At 34.9% G+C, this 17,051-nt stretch overlaps 1 protein-coding gene across 5 annotated transcripts in view; it reads left to right on the forward strand.

Annotated features, from left to right (window-relative positions):
• Positions 1-17,051, forward strand: part of RABGAP1 (RAB GTPase activating protein 1) — a 146,695-nt gene that overhangs the window by 39,006 nt on the left and 90,638 nt on the right. For all 5 annotated transcript variants that reach the window (XM_019728505.2, XM_019728506.2, XM_019728507.2 and 2 more), the window contains 7 exons: positions 3,887-4,121; positions 5,026-5,230; positions 7,585-7,759; positions 8,294-8,451; positions 15,233-15,343; positions 15,700-15,766; positions 16,413-16,515. In XM_019728505.2, coding sequence (XP_019584064.1) covers positions 3,887-4,121; positions 5,026-5,230; positions 7,585-7,759; positions 8,294-8,451; positions 15,233-15,343; positions 15,700-15,766; positions 16,413-16,515 — 1,054 coding nt within the window. The remainder of the gene's footprint in view (positions 1-3,886; positions 4,122-5,025; positions 5,231-7,584; positions 7,760-8,293; positions 8,452-15,232; positions 15,344-15,699; positions 15,767-16,412; positions 16,516-17,051) is intronic.

The following is a 17,051-nucleotide window of genomic DNA, read 5'->3' on the forward strand; positions in this document are numbered from 1 at the left end:
TGTATACTTGACTTCATAAAATTTACAAAAAACGGCAAAAGTGACTGTACCATTTTGCATTCCCATTGGCAATATATGACTTTTTCAGTTGCTCCAATCATTGGCAGCCCATGTATTATCAGGATTGTTTTGTTTGTAATTTTAGCCATCCTTATAGATGTATAATGGCATACTATCGTGGTTTCAGTTTCCCTGATGACTAATGAAAGGAGTCTCTTGTGTGTGCCATCTGTGTACCTTCTTTGGTGAAATGCCCATTTTGTTTTAACTGGGTTGCTTGTTTTCGTATTGAGTTATGAGAGTTTTTACTCGTATATTCCGGATATAAATCCTTCATCATATAAATGGTTTGCAAATTTTTCTCTAATTGTGTGGCTTGTCTTACCATTCTCTTACCAGTGTCTTTTGAGCAGAAGTTTCTAATTTTGATGAAGTCCATTTTACCAATTTTTTTCTTTCATGCATACTTCTTTGTCCTAAAAAATCTTTGTGTCCCAATTATCACAAAGATTTTCTCCTGTAAGTAGGGTTTCCAGGTTGGAATTCCCGCCCGTTCTCAGAAATTATTTTTGCTTTTCCATTCCCGAATCCTGAGATATAAACTGTTTTCTGTTCTCCACGGTGAATCATTCCCACAAAGTGACGGCTGATACTACCAACCACCTGGGTTCAAGGAACCGATTTTCCCTATTTTCCGACCAACTTTTCTTGGGATTTGGGAGCGGAAAAGCTAAAAAAAATTCCCGAGAACATGTGGGAATTCCCGCCTGGAAACCCTAGCAATAAATAGGAAAAATGTCTAAGAGATACATTGTGAGTAGTACGTTTGTTTTCCATTGTGGGTATTACTGGGTTCAAAGAGCCGATTTTCCTGATTTCCCGACCAATGTTTCTCGGGATTCGGGAACAGGAAAGCGGGGAAAGATTCCTGAGAACAGGCGGGAATTCCCGCCTGGAAACCTTACCTGTAAGTTTTACAGTTTTAGGATGTACAGTTAGATTTGTAATCCATTTTGTGTTAATTTTTGTATATGATGTGAAGTATTGGTTGAGATTCATGTTTTTGTTTATGACTATGTATGAATGTCAAGTTAATTGCTTCAGCACCGTTTGTTGTATTATCTTTCTCCATTGAATTACCTTGACAACTTTGTTGAAACCAGTTGGCTATATACGTGTGGGTCTATTTCTGGATTCTGTTTTGTTACATTGATCTGTATGTTGCCCTTTCACTAATACCACAGTGTCTTGAATATTTGTCCTGCAGTTACATTTATTTTTGAGATGACTGTGACATCTGTTAGGAGTGCTGTTGGCAGCAAGGAACAGAAAGCTCTAATAGTGCATTTTCCTGTTATAACAGGAAGTCTAGACACAAGCAGTTGCTGCTGTTCTATACCAGGCATCAACACACTACAGCCTGCTGGCTTCATCTGGCCTGCCACCTATTTTGTAAATCACCTGTGGAGTTTCTTAAAAATGCGTATGCTCTGGCTCTACCGCTGAGACTGATTTCATGGTCAGGGTGGGAGGTGAGGGGACAGAAGGAGGAGCAAGTGTTTGAATTTTAACGTGGTCCCGTGTAATGTTGGTAATTGTGTTGTATAGTCATTAATCTAAGGTTGGTTCTTAGGATGTGGTCCCTAGACTGGCAGCATCACCATTTCCTGGAAACTTTTTAAAAATGTGAGTTATTGGGCCCACCCCAGACTTACTGACTTGGAATTCAGTTAGGGCTCAATAGTTTGTGTTTTACCAAGTTCTCCACGTGATTCTGATGCATGCCAACGTTTGAAACCTCTAACGGCATTGCTGAATGTTTCCCAGGTAGGTCTACAGAAGATTGACTGTCTTTAAAAAACAAACAAACATACAAAAAAAAAAACCCCAATTGATTTAAGTATGTGTATTATAATATTACAGATAGTAATTTTGAAATTAAAGGTTCACAAATGATCTAATATGATAATTATTGAGTACTGGATTGGACCTAATTATCCAAGGTATGTTAGGTTGCTTATTTTTAAGCAGCTTTTAAAAATCAACTTTTTTGTGCGTGTATATTACTTTTTCCTAGCCTTTAAAAAGGAAGAGTTAAGGAAATAGGAGGCAGTTCTTATGTTTATAGGCTTTATAAACGAGAGAAGAATGCAAGATAAACATGTATAAACACAAGAGACACATAAACATGTTTTGTTTCAGGGTGAGGTATATTTTCATGATTGGTGAGTATATTACAATGTAGGCAGCCAATCCAACAGAAAACTTGAGTTTACTTATCGTATACCCTATAAAGCAAAAAACAAAACCGTATTTCATGGCATGTAAAATTGTCTTCTCTTCAATTTAGTTTGCTCTTTTAATGATAACCTTCCCAGTTATAATCACTAATTGCTTAAACATGGAGTCTAATAATCTTTCCTCCATCCGTTTTCAGGAAGCTGCAACTATCCTTATTTTTCCTTCCCCTTGGAAAACAGTATGGGTTCAATTAGGCTATGTTTTGTTTACTGCAGGTGATACAGTATTTCATCTCCAATTCTGAAAGAATCAGAGGTTAATTGGAACTAGTTTGTTCTTTAGGTGCTTTTAAAAACTTTTGAAAGCAGAACTTCTGTTAGCATAAATTTAATTGCATTTGTGGATGTGTAAGATCAGACCTAAGAAAGAGTTAAAATTACTTAACTGACCCACTTGTAGTTCCGTTAGTAGTAGCTGTAAACATAAAATGAAGTTCACAGAAACAGACATGTCATTGAAACCAAGAGGCTGAACATCTGTCTGGCCCTTAATTCCAAGGCAAGAGTGGCTGGCATGTTAGAATTTCCTTGGGAAAATGTCAGCAAAAATGACTTAAGACTGTTTCTCAATCATAATTTGCAGCCAAAGGGACTTGAAGTTTATAGAGTTATAAAAGATGCTTGAACTGGTTCCTTGGTAGTCCAGAAGTATCTATTATTGGAATTGTGCTTCCCAGCTTCTGTGTTGATTCTACTGGGACATTCTCTTCAATAATCTCATAGCCCCACCCATTTTACTTTTTGTCTGATTTTAGTTTTCAGAAAGCTTCCAAATCAGTCCCCCTTTTTTTCATCATGACTTTCCTTAAATAAATTCTTTTAAATTTTCTAGTGGTTTTTGAATAAGCATTTAATGACAATACTGGGTTTTGTCACTTGTGGTTTTTCCTCAGCATTGGGCAGTCTCCACTTGATTTTTGCACTTGTTTGCTTCTTTGTTGAGCAACTAGTAATAAACCATCATGACTCCAGAAAAATACTTGTCATCACTGAAACGAAGTGCTTTGTTCCTCAGAAAGATTTTATACATGCATCTCCCCAACTTTATTCAAGTATCTCAGAACTTTAAGGAACTGTTTGTGTCAGAGAAGTCTTCCTCAGAAATACAAGACACTGACTTATAGCAGGGGTAGTAAAGTCCATGTGAAAATTTATTACCTGGTAAGTTTGCTTCTATTGATAACTTCTGGAAGCAAACACATTTTTCTTAAAGATAAGAAAAACTGTTAAAGATATTTCTCTTAACAGTGTTATTTCTCACCAGACAGTAAAGTTGTGAATATTTTAATTGTTGTTAGTTTAGGACACTGTAGAAGACTTAATGATATTGACAGACTAGCAAATATATTTCTGGGTATTATTCTCCAATTCACTGTACACTTTTTCATGAAAAACTATGAATTAAGAGAGCAGCTGCAGCTCTTATTTATTGCAGATCTTGATTTATTCTATTTTTTAAAAATATTCAGAAGATTATCTTTGTATCAAAAGAACTGCTGCTGATTTTCTCTAGAATGCGGACCCACTTTAATCAGCACTGGCCTCTCATTCTCACTTTGCTGATTGCGTGTGTTTGTGACCCTTAGATTATAGGGAATGGAAGTGAGCAGCAGCTGCAAAGAGAGCTGGCAGATGTACTGATGGATCCTCCAGTGGACGAGCAGCCGGGGGACAAGGAGCTTGTGGACAGGTCGCAACTGGATGGCGAAGGAGATGGGCCTCTTCCTGATCAGCTCTCAGCTTCGTCCACCATTAACCCTGTGCCATTAGCAGGGCTCCAGAAGCCAGAGATGAGCCTGCCAGTGAAACCCGGACAAGGAGGTTAGGGTTGCTGCATTGCTTGTGTAACTAAAGGTTATTGTTTTTGATATTTGAGTGTCTACCCTGCACTAGGTTTGATTCAGAGCAAGCAAAAACCATTATCTGTGTTCTCTAGAATCTCTAAGCTTCTAGATTTAGGGGGATGTGAAAGGAGTAAGTATAAGTACCTTTCTGATTTCACTTTAAGTATGTGTCATTTATACCAGAGAAAGAGAAACAGTTGTTAAATGACATTGAGGGAATCTTTATTTCAGAATGTTGAAAGATTTTTGCAGGAAAGAAGGAATTTGAGTCCAGTGTTGGACAAATGGAAGAATAATGCGTGGTGAAGAGATGTTTATTCCCAGCCTATATTGTAGCTCTGTGGGAATAGTTGCCAAGTTGGAAAGGAGAACTGAAAGGCATAGCAGGGAAGGAGGAAAAGGGTAATTATAAAGGCTCATTGGGAAAAGTAGGGTGTTAAAACTGTGGATGTTTATTTGGAAAGGGAAAGCAAGGGGATTGAGAGAACATAATAAAGTGGCTAAGATGATGAATGAGAGAAATAATTATAGCAGTGCAGATCAGAAAGAAGACACATAGGATTTTTCAGAATGGTGAAATACTAAAGGTATTTTATAAAGTCAAAACAAATTGGAAGAAACAGAAAAGTAAATCCGATGTGAATCTCAGTCTACCTTTTAGATTTGGGATTGACACTAGAGCCACTACCGGAAAATTTTGGTGTTGATAACAATTCTGGTGAGATTTCTCACTTTAATGGGCATTTCTTCTGGGGCAATGGCATATTATCTCATTAGTGCTTAATTTTAGAACCTAAATATAAGTTGTAGATTTTTACTTGGTTTTCATGTCAGCAAAATATTAAATAAAGTTAAGATAACCATCTCCTTATTTCTTTCAGATTCTGAAGGGTCAAGTCCTTTCACACCAGTGGCTGATGAGGACAGTGTAGTTTTCAGCAAACTAACTTATTTAGGCTGTGCCTCAGTGAATGCTCCCAGGAGTGAAGTGGAAGCCTTAAGGATGATGTCCATCTTAAGAAGCCAGTGTCAGATTTCGCTAGATGTAACCCTGTCAGTGCCGAATGTATCCGAAGGCACTGTGAGGTAAAACCAGCTTCTTGAAATATTTGTAATATTTGATCAGATTTCTGACCTATGGTTTTAGAAAGAAGCAATAGTGAACAAAAGACAATTTTTTTTATTCATGTAATGTTTAATTCTTTTGGCACTTATGTCGTCATGTCTTCCAAGGATTGTGACCCTTATGAAAAGTAGTCACTTATTAAAACAAGTTTTTTACACTCTTCCCTATCCCAACTCTGTGTAGCATATTAGAAATTTAAATGTTTTGGGATAATGGAAATATGTTGACCTGAGAATCTGCCTAACAATTTATATTTTCCATGTTCCCCAGTACAAATAGCTCGACACATTAGTTCAATATGGAGTTTCATGCTGATTTTGGAAATTACAAAAACCTGTTGGTAAATATTAAATATTCTAGTACAGTCCCTTAATTTTTAAGATGAGGAAACTGAGACCCAAAAAAGTCTCTTGAAATGGTTATTATTTATAATAAGTAGAACAATAACAACAATTAAAGATAGCTAGTCAGATGTCTATATTAACTAGCTAAATACAGAATTCTAAATAATCAGATGAAGGTAAAGTAAAATAACTTTTTTTCATTATTTCAAAAAGGACATGCTTATTTCAGACAAATCAGAACATAAACAAGTGAAAATTCAAGAAAATACTCTTAATTTTACTCTTTCATCGATAAATACAGTTAACATCCTGGTTTATTAAGATCCTCTTTGTGTATTTGTATGAGTTTGTGTATGTGTGTATATACCTATATATACGTGTAGGTATAATTATACAACTCTTATAATCAACATTTTTAATAACAATGGAATTATACCATCTTATAACATGCTTTCTTCACTTAGTTTTATGTTGTGAAGCTCTTTGCCTATCAATAAATATGATTAATAATTTTAATTTATGGTGGTACATGATGGGTTATTCAGAAATCACCAATCTCTTGTTAGACATTTTAGTTTTTTTTTATGAGAAAAGTACTAATAATAGCTAATATAAAGCTTTTATTATATGGGCACATAAGTGTTTTACCTATGCTTATAAATCTCATAGGCATTTTTGACCTAAATTTTTTTTTTTTTTTCAATTTCTTTAGAAATAGAACTATAAATTCCTAGAAGTAGACTTACTGGGTCAAAGATTTGCACATGTTTATTGCTTGTGGTACATTGCCAAACAGCCATTTAGAAATATTGGTCCAGTTTATACTTTTATCAGCAGTGTATGAGAATGCATGTTTCTCTACCTTTGGAAGGCTTTTGGATTTTCATAGTAGAGTTGTAGCTGTATGTGGATAGTAGTAAGTTAATTATTTAATATTCCAGTCATCTGCATATGTACTTTTTCTCTTTGAGTATTTAAAGAACTATTTTTTTAAAAATTAAAAAAAATAAAGAACTGTTTTACAAAGACTCATAAATCCTAATTTTAATTGTATTTATTAATGTGAAACGTTTAATAAAATTTATTTAGCAATCATTTCTGTATGCTTCTTAGTCAGTAGTCATTACCCCAATTCAATTTGTACGTTGTTCTAATATAGTTTAATTCTATAAAGTCATGAGAAAACCATTTTCTCTTGCCTCATGTTTTCAGAGTTTTTATCAAAGTGCCTTTGAACCTGGGTTAGGTATTTCCATTATGCACAGGGCCTCCTGTGCTTTCCCCATCAATGCTCCCACCCATTTCGTGTTGCACAGTTGCAAAAAAGAAATTGCATAGTTTCTTTTTAGTCCTGTCTTCAGTGCCCAGAACAGAGCTTGGAATATTATAAGTATCACATAAATATTTGTTGAATGAAGAAAGTTTTGGGAAAAAAAAAAAGTTTTGAACAAATGACATCCCTTTGATTTTCAATGAATGGCATCCTTTTTTATTCTTTAGTTGTTAATATGCAGTACAGTCTCTACTTATTTTCCATGCATCAAAATAACGTTTCACTCTGATAAACACATCACTTTTGTATTTTTTTAAATAATAAAGCAGTTTAGGTCATTTTTTAGGAGATAAGTCATGTTAGTGATTTATTTGGTAGCTAATTTACCTATTGATCTAGTCTTAATTTAGTTAGACTATATAAGAAATGTGTACTTAAATGATAGAATTTATGCCTTACTGATTGCCTCCTTAAAACATGGAACTGTGTAATTTTTAGCACCATGGTATTATGTAATCAGTAACTTCAGGAATCCATATATGACTTAATTATCAAGACTTAAGGTTAATATGATTAGCATAACAAGAAAGTTTTATATGAACTTCTTGCTAGAAAGATGAGTCTTGAATCACAATATGGATGTAGTGAAAATAGTCCATAATTCCTCTCATCTCTTTATATCTTTTTTTCTGTACAGACTCTTAGATCCTCAGACAAACACTGAAATAGCAAACTATCCGATCTACAAAATCCTTTTCTGTGTCAGAGGGCATGACGGAACTCCTGAGAGCGACTGTTTTGCTTTCACTGAAAGTCATTACAATGCAGAACTCTTCAGGATACACGTCTTCCGGTGTGAAATACAAGAAGCCGTAAGTCCTTAAGAGAATACTGTCTGCAAGTGAAATTTAACCTGTACCCTTGCTGTGTTGAAATGATTATAGTATTTATTATGGTCCTTCTACGCAAAATGAAATTATCTGCTAGTGCTTTTACATATACCATTCTGATGGGCTGCAATTTGAATAAACAAAAGTTTGGTTAACCAAACCCTTGTTGCTAAGAGTATCAGGTGGCTGCTTCTTGATTGGGTTCGATAGGCATCTTGGTTCCAACAGTGACACACTACCAAACTGTTTTTTTAGAGCTAAGCTTTTGGAATCATTTTTATTGTAATAAATATACTCAGGAAATCATTTTTCTATTGGATTTCCAGTGTACACAGCCATTTCTTTTTTAAAATTCCTTTTAGTGTTGCTTGCTTTATAGGCCTAACAAATTAGATAATTAAGAAATCAGTGGGGAAAAAGGATTACTCCCCTTGACAAAGCAGGTAACCTTCAGCCTTAATAAAAGTATTTCATTTCTTGTGATAACAGCCTGTCTCCTACCATGTCTGGTTGTAGGTAAGCCGGATACTTTACAGTTTTGCCACTGCCTTCCGCCGTTCTGCCAAGCAGACCCCACTTTCAGCCACTGCTGCACCCCAGACTCCTGACAGTGACATCTTTACCTTCTCTGTGTCTTTAGAAATAAAAGAAGATGATGGTAAAGGTTATTTTAGGTAGGGCATCTTATTTCATTTTTGTTGAGATTATGTTAACATGCTATATTATCTGTGGTTCAAGGGAAACTCTAGGTCAGATTATATAACTTTCATACTATAAAGTGATTCCTTTTATAGGTAGACTTTTTTTTTAAAATGTAAGTGATAAAGGAAAAGAAATAGGTAAATTTGCAGAGGCCACATTTGAAGAATTTTAAAAAATCTTGGGAAAATGTCACATTATTACATTCTTTTAGATTCAAAATAATTGTTTGACAGCTGATACAAAATATAACGGGAGCTAAGTCAGCTGGATTTATAAAGCTGTATTTGTTTTGCCAAGGGGTTTGTTTTGTTTTGGGTTGGTTTGGTTGGTTTTAATACTCTAAAGATATTAAGGGTGTTAAAATCAAGTTTTGCCACTAAAGTTTATTTGAACACATTGGAAGGGGAGAAATGAGGTCTGTGTCTGAAGTCTAACCTTGCCTATAAGGTCAGAAATCAGTGGTTTGGGTTTTTAAGTAAAATGATACTTTTTTGAGTAGTGAAAAGAACCCTGGAATAGAAATTAAAAGTTGGGTTTAGCTTAATTATTGCTACTATTAACAGTGCGACCTTTTCCAAGTTCCTTTACATGTATTGGGTAGTAGTTTCCTTATAAAATGAGGTGACTAGACTCTAAGATGCTTTCTAACTTTAAAATAAGATATGTTTGCAAAGTCATTGGATTTTTTTCCCCTATAGTTCGTATCACAAAATGGGTGCTTCTTCGGATTGTAATTGGCAGTTGCATATAGAAGTCTCTTTCTTCTATGACTGCTTCTTAAAATGAGTAAAGTGAAATTACAGCAAAATATTAACGATTTCTAGTATTTTGCTTTGAAATTAAAAAGCACAGTGACTGGGTCATTTGGAATACTTGGTCCCCTTTCAGAGACTTTGGAATTGTCATGCCATCTGGTGGCCAATTTAGTGCACAGTACAGCTTCAACTTTGATTTGTGCACTGAAGTGTGAGGCTTGCGCTCTGTGCTTTCTCTTTAGCCATATTTCTATTCTCAGCAATCCTGTGGTGTGCTTTCTGTGGTATGCGTTCTGGCCCTATACACTTTGTAATAATTTTTTTTCCTTTCAAAGAAAATAAACAGGTATTTGGCTATACTTTTTTCATTTATTGAAGATATTTGTGTAGATCCAGTTTGTAAATTCCAATTATGAACAGGAAAGATTTCTAAGAGAGATCAGAAGAGAAGAATGACTATAACTTCTCTTCCTTCTGAAATCATGCATATTCGGGGTAGAATGATCGCAATTAAACATCCCTGTTCTAGTCACCCTTACTTATATCAAGGAGATGCTACACATAAAATTCCTGGATGGTCAGATTTGCTTCTCATGTTTGTTAAGGCTTTGCTCTCTTTTTGTTGCATGGTTTTACTGAATTTGTAGTTTATAGTAGAAAGTAGTGTTGTGTAACCTAAAATAGTGATGAAATCAGTGAAGAGTATTCCTGCCTTTGTCAGATTTGAACTTGTCAAACGCAGTTCCTTTTATCCAGTAATTCTACCATACGGTTTTGCAATAACATGAATATAGGCAAAGTGCTGTGGCAAGAATTAGTGCTCTTCTTTTTATTTCTCAAAAAGTGTAATTCTTACATTATTAAAATTAGAAACCTGCCTTTCAATTTAGCCCTTAGGAAGATGGCGCATTTTCATTTATACCATCCAAAGCCCTTCTTTTTTGTCTTATTTAATAGACCAAGTAACCCATTAGGTAGGCTGAGTATTTGATATTATCCTTGTTTTATAAGTAAAGAAATCCAGGGAAGTTAAGCCTGGACCTCAGTTTCTTAATTTATACAATAGGAATTAAATATAAAATAACTTGATTGAATCCATTCAATTATATAATGACAAGACCAGAGATATAATCTAGACCCCCTGACATCAGTGACCTGAACTTCACTGCTTATACTCTGTACTCTGCTTCCTGTGATGGTGGCTTTTCCTTGCCCTCAGAAGCAAAACACCAGAGACAATTTTATTTCCATTGTTGTTTTAAATACTGCTGAGAGATGAGATTACAGTTGACCCTGGAACAACACAGGTTTGAACTGTGAGGGTCCACTTATACGCAGATTATTTTCAATAAACATAGTTGGCCCTCTGTATCCCTGGGTTTCCCATCTGTGGATTCAACCAACTGTGAACCGAAAACAGTAATTTTGATCCACAGTTGGGAATCCACATATGCAGAGGGCCAGTTTAAGTTATATGAGGATTTTCATGGCGGGGGTGGGGGGGCAAGTGTTTGACACCCCTAACCCCCATGTTGGTCAAGAGTCAACTGTATGTTCCTCTATCAGGAGAGTAACTGAAATGAATGAAGCTCTTGCAGAAAATCCAGGACTTGTCAACAGACCTTGGTATGAAGATGGCTGGCTGCTCAAGATGACACTGAGTAACCCTTCAGAACTGGATGAACTAATGAGCGAATGAAGAAACATGAGAAGTACATAAAACCTATTGAGGAGTGAGAATGGAACGCCCCTGAATAAAGTAGTACGAACCAGCTTAATCTAGCATAGTTGTCTTAAATTAGTGACTGATAGAAGATTTAAAATACCAACTTTTTAGCAATACCAATGGAAAAAGACACTACAACAGTGCTACTGGAAGAAAACACTCCTTAACTTTCTAATGATTGCAGATAAACACTATATGCATCTTTTTCACAACACCCTATGATTTTTAGGTTAAGCTACAGTTACAATATTCAGAATTCCTAAAATTATTTGTAGTAAAATGTAGTTATAAAAATTAATGTCATTCAAGGAAAACATTATCTTAAGCCTTATATAATATTGTAACTTGCTTACATGTGTGTCTGGATTTGGGTCAAAATACTTAATGATCTTTCCATTGGAAATAACTGGCAGTGGAGAAAAGGTTTTGTTAGTTGTTACCGTGTCAGATGACAACCAGTACTGTTCTTAATTTTGCAATATACTGCCTTTGCTGTTGCTATTTTTATACAGTGAAGCAACAGCCTTGCAGGAAAACAAGTTTAATAATAAAACAATCAACTTCATTAAAAAAAAGTCAGCTGTATGTTTATTTGCACTTCAGCATCCACAGAGCGGAGACTAGTGTATCTATTATCAGTTGAAAATTGAAACCTGTGCATATCCTTATAGGTAAAAATTCTGTCAGCCACAATAATTTAACAGTTTGGTATGCAAATATTTTTTTTTTTTAATTTTTTTTTTTTTATTTAAGTGTGTTTTTCCAGGACCCATCAGCTCCAAGTCAAGTAGTTGTTTCAATCTAGTTGTGGAGGGTGCAGCCCACAGTGATGCAAAGATTTTTTTTTTTATTTTTTTTTTTATTTAAGTGTGTTTTTCCAGGACCCATCAGCTCCAAGTCAAGTAGTTGTTTCAATCTAGTCGTGGAGGGTGCAGCCCACAGTGGCCCATGTGGGGATCGAAACGGCATCCTTGTTCAGAGCACCGCGCTCTAACCAACTGAGCTAACTGGCTGCCCCGCAAAAGTTTTTCTTTGTATATGTTTGTTATTTGTAGACTGCTTTGCTAAGATTCTTTGATTTTCTAATCTCAGTATTATAACAGATGAGCTTCAAACTAATTTTACTTCTTCAGAGCCACTTTTTAGTTTGAATGGGTACTCAGAGCTCTCTGCAGACCTTTCTACAATTTTCTAATGGTTCCATTGCCATGATCTTGAAGTTGTATAGTAATAGGGTACAGTTTAGGTTTGCTGCATGTTGGCCGATTACCTAAGGCAGATGCTTGCCTTTGAGAACACAGAGCTATAAAAAGTGGTGTTTGGAGACTAGGGGATTATTTTGGTAAAATGTCATTTTAAGAATATTTTCCACTTTTTCCTTAGGCTGATTTAAACTATACCATTAGTAATATTTTTATAGTTATAGGTATCCCTCAGAGATACTGCAGGTTCCATTCCAGACCACTGCAGTAAAGTAATAAAGCAAGTCACGTGAATGTTTGGTTTACCAGTGCATATAAAAGTTATGTTCACACTGCAATATAGTCAAAATTACATAGCATTGTTCTAAAAAATGTACATACCTTAATTAAAAAATACTAGCCATCATCTGAGCCTTCATCGAGTCACAATTCTTTTGCTGATGGAGGGTCTTGTCTTGATATTGATGGCTGTTGACTGGTCAGGGTAGTGATTGCTGAAGGTTGGGGTGGCTGTGGCAGTTTATTAAAATAAGACAACAGTGAAGTCTGCCACATCAATTGACTCTTCCTTTCACGAACAGCATGTGATGCTGTTTAATAGCATTTTACCCACAGTAGACCTTCTTTCAAAATTGGAGTCAGTCCTCTTAAACCCTGTCACTGCTTTACCAACTAAGTTTATGTAATATTCTAAATCATTTTTTGTCACTTCAGTCTCACAGCATCTTCACCAAGGGTAGATTCCATCTCAAGAAACCACTTTTTTTGCTCGTCCATAAGAAGGAGCTCCTCATCGATTGAAATTTTATCATGAGATTGCAGCAGTTCAGTCACATCTTCAGGTTCCTCTTCTAGTTCTCTTGCTATTTCCACCATCTGGAGTTACTTCCTCCACTGAAGTCTTGAATCCCTCAAATTCATCCAGGAAGGTTGGACTCAACTTCCAAACTCCTGTTAATGTTGATATTTTGATCTCATCCCTGGAATCATGAATGTTCTAGAATGTCGTCTAGAATGGTGAATCCTTTCCGAAAGGTTTTCCATTTACTTTGCCCAGATACATCAGAGGAATCACTGTGGCAGCTATAGCCTTATGAAAAGTATTTCTTAAGTCTAAGACTTGGAATTTGAAATTACTCCTTGATTCATGGACTGAAGCTCTTGGGTGACTAGGTGCATGGTCAATGAGCTGTAATAATTTTTAAAGAAATCTTTGTTTTCTCAGTAGGAGTTCGCAACAGTGGGCTTAAAATATTCAGTAAATCATGTTGTAAACAGATGTGCTATCATGCACACCTTGCTCTATTTATAGAGTACAGAAAGAGGAGATTTAGCATAATTCTTAAGGGCCCTAAGATTTTTGGACTGGAAATATACATTGGCTTCATCTTGAAGTCACCAGTTACATTAGTCCCCTAACCAAGAGAGTTAACCTGTCATTTGAAACTTTGAAGCCAGGCATTGACTTCTCCTCTCTAGCTATGAAAGTCCTAGATGGCATCTATCTTCTTCCACTATAAAGTTGTTTCATCTACATGGTAAATTGTTGTTTCGTGTAGCTACCTTCATTAATTATCTTAACTAGATCTTCTGGATAACTTGCTGCAGCGCCTACATCAGCCCTTGCTGCTTCACCTTGCACTTTTATGTTATGGAGACAGTTTCTTTCCTTAAACCTCATGAACCAACCTCTGCTTCAGACTTTTCTTCTGCAGCTTTCTCACTCTGTCATCCTTTATAGAGTTGAAGAGAGTTAGGGCCTTGCTCTGGATTAGGCTTTGGCTTAAGGGAATGTTTTGGCTGGTTTGATTTTTTTTTTTTTTTTTAATCGATGCCATTAAACTTTCTCCATGTCAGCAATAAGGCTGTTTTGCTTTCTTAGCATTTGTGTGTTCACTGGAGTAGCACTTTTCAATTTTCTTCGGGAACTTTGCATTTGCAACTTGGCTAATTGTTGGTACAAGAACCTAGCTTTCAGCCTTCCTTAATTTCCGACATGCTTTTCTCAGCTTAATCATTTCTAGCTTTTGACTTAAAGTGAGAAATGTGTGACTCTTCCTTTCACTTGAACACTTAGAGGCCATTGTAGAGTTATTAATTGGCCTAATTTTAATATTATCTCTCAGAAATAGGGAGGCCTAAGCGGGGGAGAGAGATGGGGTAACGGCCAGTTGGTAGAACAGTCAGAACACACACATTTGTTGATTAAGTTCACCATCTTATTTGGGTGCAGTTTGTGGTGTCCTAAAACAATTACAGTGGTAACATCAAAGATTGTTGATTACAGATCATATATAATAATAATGAAAATATAACATATATAATAATAATGAAAAAATTTGAAATACTGCAAGAATTACCAAAATGTGTCACAGAGACACAAAATGAACAAATGCTGTTGGAAAAATGGTACTGATAGACTTTCTCAACACACGGTTGCCAGTCTTTCAATTTGTAAAAAAATGTATCTGCAAAGCACAGTAAAGCAAAGTGCAATAAAATGAGGTATGCTTGTATTACACAGGTTCACAATTAGGTTATCACTGCTTAAGTGTTAGGCCACAACTTCCTGTTGGTCATATCTTCTTCATTTCTATGATGTTTTTGAAGGCACCTTGTTTTGAAATGCAAAGGATCTATGATAAAGTATCTTATATATTTAGACAGATACAGCAGTAATGATTTATTTGTCAAAAACTGACTAGAGAGGAAAGAAAAAAACTAACATTTTCTTGAGAGCAGATGGGTGCTTGGATGCCACGCTAGGTGCTTTACAAATATTTAATTTTCACAGCAACAAAAAAGAAAAAGGTCACATTTTAGAGGGCAGAGGAGTGGTTTTTCTAGCGTTTACAAATAGTTTAGTGGATTACATACAGTAGTGGTGATATTTGCACATCAAGAGGCAGACGATAGTTTTTGAATTTCTGTTAGGATTTGAAAAACAGGCACAGAAAAGATTCAGATCTGTGATTATTTTGTGCCTCATTTTTAAATCATAACAAAAATCGTTCTAGTCCATGTCACAAGAATATACTTTGCAAAATTAATGAAACATGTTGTTCTACAGTGCAGTTCCGAAAGATAAGGACAAACAATGTTTTAAACTACGCCAAGGAATCGATAAGAAGATTGTCATCAATGTGCAACAAACAACTAATAAAGAACTTGCCATTGAAAGGTAAACATTTTTTGTTAAGTTTAGCTTAAATATAAATTTTAGTTTTTATCAATCTAGTAGAGTAATCATATACTATCTTCAAAAATGTACTTGCAAGATATTTTGTACTAGCTACTTCATTCACTTTCAGTTAACTCCCATAAATCTTCCACAGATAGGCTAACTTTATGTGATAATCAAAGGCATAGAATTTGCTTATCTAGATTGAAGAAGTAAGGATTATTTTGGCAATGGCAATTTATTGATAATTTTAATGTGTCCTTTTTTTCATCGATAAGAATTTTTTTGAAGTGACCTAATTTAAACATCATTTTTATGTTCTTTTTTCCAAATTTATGTCAGTTCTTTTTTTGCAGGTGTTTTGGTCTTCTGCTTAGCCCAGGAAAAGATGTACGAAATAGTGACATGCACTTGTTAGATTTGGTAAGGATTTGTTTTGTTTTGTTTTTAGGTTATACACTATTTCCTCAATAAAGGTTGTTTTACTTTATCTCATCTGAGTCTAATGTTAAAGTACATTTATGAAGGTGTTCTTATAAGCTATACAGAAATAAACAAAGATAAGGGAATTTATTTCTGACTTGCTATTTACTCATTTTTTGACTATGTAATAGTTAATAATTCTTGTTTATCATGTAGGGTTGATGTGGGAATCAAAAGAAAGTTGTGAGAATTATTTGCAAACTATCACAAGTTTTATAAAAGTAGGTGATATTAGTATTATTCCTATTACATGAAAATATTTTCAAAACTAAAATTTATGTAGTAATTATCCACCTGATAGAAGAATTTAGCATAGGTTTAGGTAGTAAATTTTTCTAATGTTGGTACAAGTTGGTATGATTTATAAGCATATATTTTACTGTAACTTTTCAGGAACAATTGCAAAATAATTGCCACATTTTAAATTTTAACTGTAATCGTTCACATAATTCTACCTTATTTTCCTTAAAATATCTGATTGTCATATTCTTAAATTTCAGAACTCCTGTTTTTAAAGGCAGCAAAATGGGGTTAGCTCTTTGTTCCCTTACTTTGGCATTAATGTTCATTTTACTCTTTTATTTAGGAATCTATGGGAAAAAGTTCAGATGGAAAGTCTTATGTTATCACTGGGAGCTGGAACCCTAAATCCCCACATTTTCAAGTTGTAAATGAAGAAACTCCTAAAGGTAGTGTAGATTCCTGACATCGTGGACAGAAATTTTAATCCCAAGAAGATACCTAGAGTTTAGGACCCCATATTTAATGAATTTGAAGTGTTAACCTAATTCTGGTGAAACCAAATAATTTGAATAGTTCTTTGAGTTTATTAAATTTGACCTATAAACAAAGTATCATTTTTCTCCACTTATTTTTTCCTCCCTCTCTTCTCATTTTTTCCTCCCTCTCTTCTCATTTTTTCCCTACCCTGCTTTCTTTTCTATTTATGTATGCATTTATTTACAGATTTCTAAATTTTATTTATTTTTGTGGAGAAATAATATATGCACATATGGTTAAAAATTCAAAGGATATGTACAGAAAAGTAAAAATCAACCCCAGTGCCCAGGGCCCCACTCTAAAGGGGCCACTATAAAAAGTTTCTTGTGTGGCTTAACCTTCTGTGCATAAACAACCTTTTCTATGCATTAACAACCTTTTTCAAGATATCTCATACTCTTCATGATTGTTGTTTAATGGTTACATAATATCCTATTCTGAAAAT

The sequence above is a fragment of the Rhinolophus sinicus genome, linkage group LG04 (assembly GCF_036562045.2).
Source record: "Rhinolophus sinicus isolate RSC01 linkage group LG04, ASM3656204v1, whole genome shotgun sequence".
In the NCBI taxonomy this organism is placed as follows: Eukaryota; Metazoa; Chordata; class Mammalia; order Chiroptera; family Rhinolophidae; genus Rhinolophus; species Rhinolophus sinicus.